The sequence below is a fragment of the Macaca fascicularis genome, chromosome 9 (assembly GCF_037993035.2).
Source record: "Macaca fascicularis isolate 582-1 chromosome 9, T2T-MFA8v1.1".
Lineage (NCBI taxonomy): Eukaryota > Metazoa > Chordata > Mammalia > Primates > Cercopithecidae > Macaca > Macaca fascicularis.
The window spans coordinates 127,606,827-127,615,613 of NC_088383.1; the positions used below are offsets into that span (position 1 = coordinate 127,606,827).

The 8,787-nt window shown below is 48.7% G+C and overlaps 1 protein-coding gene across 1 annotated transcript; it reads right to left on the reverse strand.

Moving 5' to 3' along the window:
- Positions 1 to 2,068: 2,068 nt before the first annotated feature.
- Positions 2,069 to 5,135, reverse strand: PRLHR (prolactin releasing hormone receptor). The gene is made up of 2 exons (XM_005566557.5): positions 4,870 to 5,135; positions 2,069 to 4,605 (listed from the first exon to the last, which is right to left on the reverse strand). The coding sequence occupies exons 1-2, from the start codon at positions 5,077 to 5,079 to the stop codon at positions 3,487 to 3,489; spliced, it is 1,329 nt and encodes a 442-aa protein (XP_005566614.2). The 5' UTR covers positions 5,080 to 5,135; the 3' UTR covers positions 2,069 to 3,486.
- Between the last annotated feature and the right edge of the window lie 3,652 nt (positions 5,136 to 8,787).

Here is an 8,787-nt window from a genome sequence, read left to right on the forward strand (position 1 = left end):
CTGGCTCAGTTCCCTGTTTGCCTGCCTATATGACTCCTTGCAGGAAGAGCCCTATGTATACATCTTAGATGCTTGATATTAACCAAAATGAATTGTTAAATTTTTCTACCTACAATCCTATGCAGTTCTCTCTGGGACTCACCTCTGATTTTTTTGAAATTTGGTTTGATTTATAAACTAGTCCAAAACAGATACCAGATGTTGTGAGAATTGCTGTTCAGTTGCCAGTTTTCATAATATATAAAGATGTTTATAAGCACAACCTAATTCTCCAACCTCTTTAGACTGTTTATAAAGTCCATGTAAGTGTTTCAAACTTAAGTTGTAGGCATGACAGAAACCAGTGGCAACTTTTCCAGTAGTTAATGGAGATGCTTGTTCTTCATAGTTGATATAAACTTAATCAGGGAGCACTTTTTCTAACACCCTGACAACCAGGATTCAAAATAATTCATGCTATGTAAATTATTTTTGGTTTTTTGTTTGTTTGAGACTAGGTTTTGCTCTGTCACTGAGACTGGAGTCAGTGGTGTAATGACAGCTCACTGCAGCCTAGTAATCCTCCCAGGCTACAGTGATCCTCCTGCCTTGGCGTCCCAAGTAGCTGGGACCGCAGGTGTGCACCATCATGTCCAGCTATTTTTTGTAGAGATGGAGTTTTGCCGTATTTCCCAGACTGGTCTTGAACTCCTGGGTGCAAGCAATTCTCCCCCTTCAGCCTCCCAAAGTTTTGGAATTACAGATGTGAGCCATGGTACCAGGCCATGGTATGTAAATTTATAATACAATTGAACTAAGGTTGAATGATGACATTCCTTCTGACTTGATTGGACCGATACAAAAGAAATAAGTAAGTAAACTGTTGAATGAATCCCTATATATTTGGATTTCAATAATTTGCCTCTGATTGAGCAGGTATTGTCTGAAGACTAAAAGAGTATTCTCTAAGTATGACATGTAACACCATCCAATTCAACTCCAAATTATTAACACCTTTCACAGGTGCAACTAAAGCTTTATTCGGACGTTTCTAAGATTCATTAGAAAGAGGATATTTCCCCACCCCCACCCCCACCCCCACCCAACCCCGAGACCGAGTCTTGCTCTGTCACCCAGGTTGGAGTACAGTGGCACAATCTCAGCTCACTGCAACTCTTCCTCCCCAGGTTCAAGAAATCCTCCAGCCTCAGCCTCCTGAGTAGCTGGGATTACAGGTGTGCACCGCCACACCCGGCTAATTTTTGTATTTTTAGTAGAGATGGGGTTTCACCATGTTGGTCAGGCTGGTCTCAAACTCCTGACCTCGTGATCTGCCTGCCTTGGTCTCCCAAAGTGCTGGGATTACAGGTCTGAGCCACCACTCCCGGGCCTAGAAAGGATAATTCTTAAGGTGCTTAATTTTGGTTTCACATTAAAATCCCCTGAAGTGCTTTGGAAAATGCTAGTGTCCAGGCACCATCTCAAATCAATTAGACTCTTAGGAGGAGGGCCCAGACATCAATTTAAAAAAAAAAGTTCCCCAGGTGATTCTAGGAGTAGCCAGGGCTGAGAACCAGTGATTCAAACCTTCCAACAAAGAGCCCACAATGAATCAGATCCCTCCCCAAATAATCCCTCTCCTTCCCCCTACCACCTACACTCTCCACACATGACCATCAAAGGAATCAAAGGGAATGGGAAATGTCTGTCCCTGAGCCTCCCAAGTAATAGAGCTGCTAGAAGCAGAGAAGCTGTCCTCAGGATGCCTGGGAGATGAACTCATCTGGGGCGGGGTGGGCTGCAGTGTTAGCACACAGGTTCTTTGTTCTCCAATCCATGGATGAAGCTCAAGTTCATTTAGCACCATTGCCAGAGATAGCCTCCATACCATCTTTGCCTGCCTTTTCCTTTCTCCCAAACTAGCCTTTCCTACCCTTTATTGTGTGCAAAAAGTCTAGCCCAGTAACTACTAAAGAATCCTATGCTAACCAGCCCAACCGTGATCACTCCCACTCCCACCATGGTTATTGACATGAATGTAATAGGACTAAACACTTGTCATTCCCGTATCATCCCTCTTTCCTTTTAGTGCACATTTTAATGAAGGAATGAGCTTATTTCTGAGAATAAGAGAAGCAGGAGGAGGGAAACAGTGATTCTTGTGTTCAGTGAGTTGGGAAAGTAGTTGAACCTTATGGATGGTGACTGAGTTACTGGGAACACAGAGGCTGATGTGACAGCTGGATATTATGTATCATTTCCCAAGACTCCTGTCCTCACTGCCCAAGTTGCTGTTCCAACAGTGTGGAGACCCTTGTCCCAAGGCACTTGTCCTCATTTACAGAACTCACAGGAGGTTAAGGTGATGATTATCAGCCTGGTATCATGCTCCACAGTCTTCACCTGTTCCCTTAACCCTGGAAGTAATTAGTGTTTGATCTACACAGCATGTGGATGGTAGCTTATTCTTCTGTTCTGTCCTTAAGTAAACTTCTGCTGGTTCTTGATTTCTGGGTTGATCATGTTCCAAGAATCACTACAGAGCAGGTGCTGAGCAGTCAGATGACAGCTGTTGATCTGTTGCAAGTGAGCAATTAGAGACTGCAAGAGAATGCCATGCCACACAGTTTACATTGAGTATTCAGAAAACCAAATATTTGAGTGCCCACTTTGTGGCAAACACTGAATGTGTACACACACATACACAAACACACATACACAGAGGATGTCTGTCCTTATGTACAATTAAATGCCCTCTTAAGTGAATTGGACCTTTTCCTCTTTATCTGTTTTTATCTATCTCTTCATTGACTAATTCGTCTCAAAATTTTTAGATAGTAGTTGGGGAGGAAAGGGGAGAAACAAAAGCAAGACCTTTCTAAAGGGAGCTTGTAGGTGTTTTTGTACTATAAACTCAAGTGGTTTTAAAAGGACCCTTTGGGCATATAAAGGTCTTATTCAGGAAATGCTGAAATCCTAGACGTAGATTTCTAATACATATTTACCTGAAATTCTAGAAATGCAAGGGTTCAAATGCACTAAGCAATATCAGGATCCTCTCAGCTGAGTCCTTTTCTGAAGGCAAACTGAAAATCTTTACCAAGCCCAACGCATTTCTTTTAAATCCCATTCACACTGTGCATTTCACCAATGAGCAGGAGGAGGGGATGCCAGGAAGGCAATCATGGTTCTGAAATACTTTTCTGAACATGGAGAAAAAGTTTTTGTTTGTCCTTCAAGGGCATAAAGAAGAAATAATAAATCCTCTTCCCTCTCTCTGGCTTACCCCCAAGCAAAGAGCAAGACTCTCACCAAAGCCCACTTAACATTTTACAAAGACACAAGGACAAGACAGACAGCCGGACAAGAGGGCTGGGCTGGAAATGTTGCCCTCTGTTGGCTTTGCTAGCTCTGGTGCTGAGAATAAGCTCTCCAGGTTGACCTCGAGTGGTGCCCTCGGAGGCCAGTGGAAATGCAGCTCCTTGACCAAGGCCTGGCTAAGTGGCATCAGATGACCACGCTGACGGTCATATTCTGGCCATGGGGCGCGATCTTGCGTGGCCAAGCGAGCAACAGTTTGCGCAGCTCCTCGCGGAAGCTGTCATGCAGCCAGGCGTAGATGAAGGGGTTGTAGCAGGCCGAGCTCATGGCGAGCCAGTGGCAGAGCAGCTGCACCAGCCCAAACGCGTAGGGGTCGATGGCGCGCGGGTCGAGGTCCCGCAGCAGGTTGAAGACGTGTAGCGGCAGCCAGCAGACGGCGAACACCACCACGACCACTACCAGCAAGCAGAAGGTGCGCCGGCGCCGCGCGCGGTGCCAGTCGGCCTGGCTCTGGGTCACGCAGCCGGGCACCACGCGGTTGCGGAGCTTCACGGACACCCGGACGTAAGACAGGAGGATGACCAGCAGAGGGAGCAGATAGGTGACCAGCAGCAGCCCCCAGGCGTAGAGCTGGCGCTGGCGCTCCTGGGAACCCCAGAACTCCTCGCAGAGGCGCACGTCGTGTGGCTTGAGCTCCACGTGATAAGTGTGCATGGCAGCAGGCAGCGCCAGCACCGCGGACAGCGCCCAGATGGCCAGCACCGCGTAGGCGCTGAGGCGCAGCGAGATGCGCCGCCGCAGCGGGTGCACCAGCACGACGTAGCGGTCCACTGCGATGGTGGTGAGCGTGAACACCGACACGTAGACGGTGACCGGCTGCAGGAAGAAGACCAGGTGGCACAGGCCGCCGCCGAACACCCAGCCGCGTGGCTCGAAGGCGTAGGCCAGCGTGAGCGGCACGCAGGCGGCGCACATGAGCACGTCGGACAAGGCGAGGTTACCGATGAGGAAGTTGGTCACGTTGTGCAGCCGGCGCACCCGCGCGATCACCAGCACCAGCAGGCAGTTGCCCACCAGCCCCACGACCACAACGACGCTGTAGAGCAGCACGATCAGCCCCTTCAGCTGATGCACCAGCTGCAGGCTCTGGAAGGGCGTGACGGCCGGAGCGTCCGCGCCAGCCACCGACCCGTTGCCCGCCGAGGCCTCTGCGCTCTGGTTGGCGGGAGTTGTGACCGCCGGCGGCAGCCCAGAAAATAAGTCAGAAACCCTGGGGCCCCGAGTGGGCGATGAGGCCATGGCCACCTGTTCGAAGGTAATCAAAGTCCGTCACTTCCCTTCCCATTCTCCATCCGACCTCTTACACCAGCCGCGCCCCTCCCCCATCGCCGAGTCCTCCCTTGGGAATAACCGGCCACAGAACAACAGCAAAAGTAACAAAAAGGGCTGTCCTCCCACCCCTGTAAAATAAACCTAAGCACGGTTAGAACACACGACTTATTTAAACGCTTCCGCCTCTATTTACGGTCCTCGCAGTCCACGCAGGCAAACCCAGGAGCGCGATCCTACCTGGGAGTGGGGTTTGGAGGGCGGGAAAGCGCTCGCGGGAAGAAGGGGCAGAATTTCTGCTGGCCCCCGGCAGTCCTCTGCCCACGTCGGTGATCCGGTCTCGCTTCTCCACGGGAGCTGAACGGATCCAAATGTTCCCAGTGGGCTAGCAGCTTCTGAGGGGGACTGGGAGCGCCTCCCCTCAGCTCCGCCCCCCACTCCAGCTCCCATGTATGGAAAATGGGGGTGGAGCGCGCTCTGCCCTGCTCGGTGCTTAGAGAACTAGTGAAGAGGACAGTGTGGGGAGGATGGAATCCGAAACGGGAGGAGGGGCCGGCAAACCTGGCCAGAGCAGCGAGGAGGACGAATCTCGACTGCAGGAGCTTGCACGGCCCCTGAAGGGTCACGCTCCGGAGGAGCGCGCAGTGGAGGAGGGCAGAGGAGAGGCGCGAAGCGTCAGGCTATCGGGAGGACCCGGTGCAGTCTTAGGAGGGAAGGAGCAGGGGAGGAAGTAGCGGTGGGAGATTACAGTGCAGCTGGGGGCTTGAGAGAGGCACCACTGACCCGTTCTTAAGCGCTGGGTCCTGCCTAGCGGCCAGGTTGCGGAAGGCAGAGACGCTAGAGGGCTCGGGCTGGGATTTAACAGCAAAGCCTGGCGCTGGTCGCGGACCTGAGGACCCTCAGCCTCCCGCGCCCCCGCCACACGAGCCCCCTGTTTGGCTGCAGCGCGCTCAGCGGGCGGCGGGTCCGGCCAAACCAACGGCAGAAGTCAGCACCACGGACAGCTCCCGCTGGCTCTGCCGCGCCTCGGGCGGATGCTGTAGGGAGGGGCAGGGGACAACGATTAGAGAATTCCTGCCCCTCTCTGGATCCGAGGTATTTGGAGAAGTAACCTTGCCCGGTTCAGAGCTGCCTCGCCGCCTGCTTTCTGGACTGGGTCTGAGAAGAGTAGGGTGGAGTGGAGGCAGCTGAGTCGGGGGCTTGGGGGTCGGAGGGTCATGACTTTTGCTCCTCTTGCGGGTCACCGCACTCAGTGCCAAGTACGGCGTCGTCTTTTACCTCCTGGGGTCAGAAAATGCAGCCCTCCTGCCAGTTATTCTACACAGGCACACTTCAGTGTCTGGCCCAGCGACTCCCCGGCTCACCCTTTCTCTCGCTTTCTTTCTCGGCTACCGCGACCTGTGCCGTACTGCCTGTTTCTCCCAGCACAGAGTAGTTCCTGGACTGGGACTCGACCCTCTCCCTCCTTGAATGAACACCCACAGGCCTCTTCACTTCATTTTAGGATTTTAAAAAAATACTGGTAATTGCAGATTTCAGCTAGGGCAACGAAAGTAACAAACATTTGAGAAGCTTAGGCGTTTCATAAAATCTTCAGTAGTATTAAGTCCTCATTGAAATGCAAATTAGCCTGGCCCATGGGGCAGGAGCCAGGGGAGGAGGGGCCTTTGTAAGCTCCCTCCTTAGAAGATATCTCATTCCCTCAGCCTCTTGTTTCCTTTTTCCAGAGGATGGAGCTTCATTGTCTCCTCTCTGATAAGTCCTTGTACTTTGTCCTCTGTGGCTGCAGATATTTCAGTTAGACTGGAAACTAATAGCAATTTATTCCATCCTCCAAATTTAAATGAATCACTCATATAGAAAAAAAAGTCAACACTGGAACAAAAGTAATCAATGTAATGCACCTCTATCCATCTTAAACTGACGGTCCCTGAGTTATAATCAATTTAGCTAAAACCAGTGTGTGTGTGTGTATACATGTATATGTTAGGACAAGATCTCACTCTGTCACCCAGGCTGGAGTGCAGTGGTGCAATCATGGCTCACCGCAGCCTTGACCTCCCAGGCCAAAGTGATCCTCCCACCTCTCAGCCTCTCAAGTAGCTGGAACTACGGGAGTGTACCACCATGCCTGACTAATTTTTGTTTGTTTGTTTGTTTGTTTTGAGGCGGAGTCTCGCTCTGTCACCAGGCTGGAGTGCAGTGGTGCGATCTCAGCTCACTGCAACTTCTGCCTCCTGGATTCAAGCGATTCTCCTGCCTCAGCCTCCTGAGTAGCTGGGACTACAGGCACGTGCCACCATGCCCAGCTAATTTTGTATTTTTAATAGAAATGAGGTGTCTATTGTATTTTTAACATTCACCATGTTGGCCAGGATGGTCTTGATCTCTTGACCTCGTGATCCTCCTGCCTCGGCCTCCCAAAGTGCTGGAATTACAGGCATGAGCCACTGCAACCGGCCTTATTTTTTGTAGAGGTGAGGTTTTGCCATGTTGCCCAGGCTAATTAAACTCCTGAGCGCAAGCAATCCTCCTGCTTCAGACTCCCAAAGTTTTGGGATTACAAGCATGAGCCACTGCACCCAGCCTCAGTATTATACATATATTTTTATTGCAGAGTTCTAAATAGGATACAATCAGTGCCTGCCTAATACCTTGCCCAGTAATTTTTCTCATCATTTTCACCTGCAGGTTTTTATGCATGCAAGAGCAGGGGCACTCTTTTGTTTCAAAATCTCTTAAGCAGAGCAAATTGCAGTAAAGTCAATGAAAAAGGATTTCGGATGTTGTTAGGCGTCCTAACTAGAGCCATCATTCTGGTCAATATTATTATATTGGTCAATTATCATATGTAATAGTAAAAGTAATAATATGAAGAAAACTTTTTCAATAACTAAAGGTCATGCAAACATGGATATTTGAAGTTTCAATATTGGGGCACCCTCCAGAGGAAAGAGTTGATCATTTGCCAAATTCCAAATAAACTCAGGCAAGCATTTTAGTATTATCAATATTTGCAAGGTGGAAAGGAAGTGAACAGCTCTCCTTTGAAGAGGGAATGAAGATTTAATGTAGCCTATTAGAGCTTCATTCCCTCTTCTCACTGGAGTTAAGGCTAGTCCCTCTCCCAGCCAGCACATCATGATTATATCATACTAATGTTCAGACTGTCCAGTACTAAGAGTGCTCCAAAAACCTGAGAGAGCATAAATAAACAAAAAAATTAGGATAAATGAAGGAAAGATAGTACTTCATACAGTAGACAGCAAGCTAAGGGATTTTACTTCCTTCCATTCTCCAAAAGTCTTCAATAGCCCATCAAACCAAGGCCAGATACTTTCGCATGGTATTTCCAAGCAGTGTGCACTCCCTTTCTGACATGCCCTCATTTTTTCGGTCTAGCTTCCCACTTCTGTCCATTTTACTCCCTATGTACAAGCCAAACTTTGCTGGGTGCTGAGATATCCTCACCATTCCTGTCTAATTCCTCTCTTAGGCTTTATTTCTTTTCTCCAGAATGTCAGTTGTTTAATCCCCACTCAACTCTACCTGTCCACATTCTTCACATCCTACAAGACCCAACTCAAAGACGACTGTTCTCAAAGACTTCTCCCTTCCATAATCTTTCTGTCCTTTATTACTTTCTACCTTGAAATTACAAAAGTGTTTAGCTTCCCTGCCTCCACCAACCCTGACTGTGAATTCTTTATGGACAGGGCCAATGTCTTGATACATTTTGTACCTACAACATGCCATGAGCCCAGCAGATACCCAATACATGTCTTTTTCTTTTCTTTTTTTTTTAATTGAATGAATAAAAATTACCATTTACTTAGGGCTTTAGGCACACCAGGCATTGCTAAGTACATCACATAAATTCTCATTTGATTCCCCTCAAAATTATTATTATACCCATTTTACAGATGAGAAAACTGGCTCTCAAGTCTAAGAAACTAACCATAATGGTACATCTAATATGCAGTGGGGTTAGAATTTCATCTTAGATCTGCCTGATTCTGGTACCACACCACTCAACTACTACACTTTACTGCCTACGAATGAATGGCAGATGTACCTGCAAAGACTGAAAATACAAGCAGGTTCAAATGAGATTGAATAAATATTGGAACCCCTCCGTCCATGGTTTATTAAAGAAAG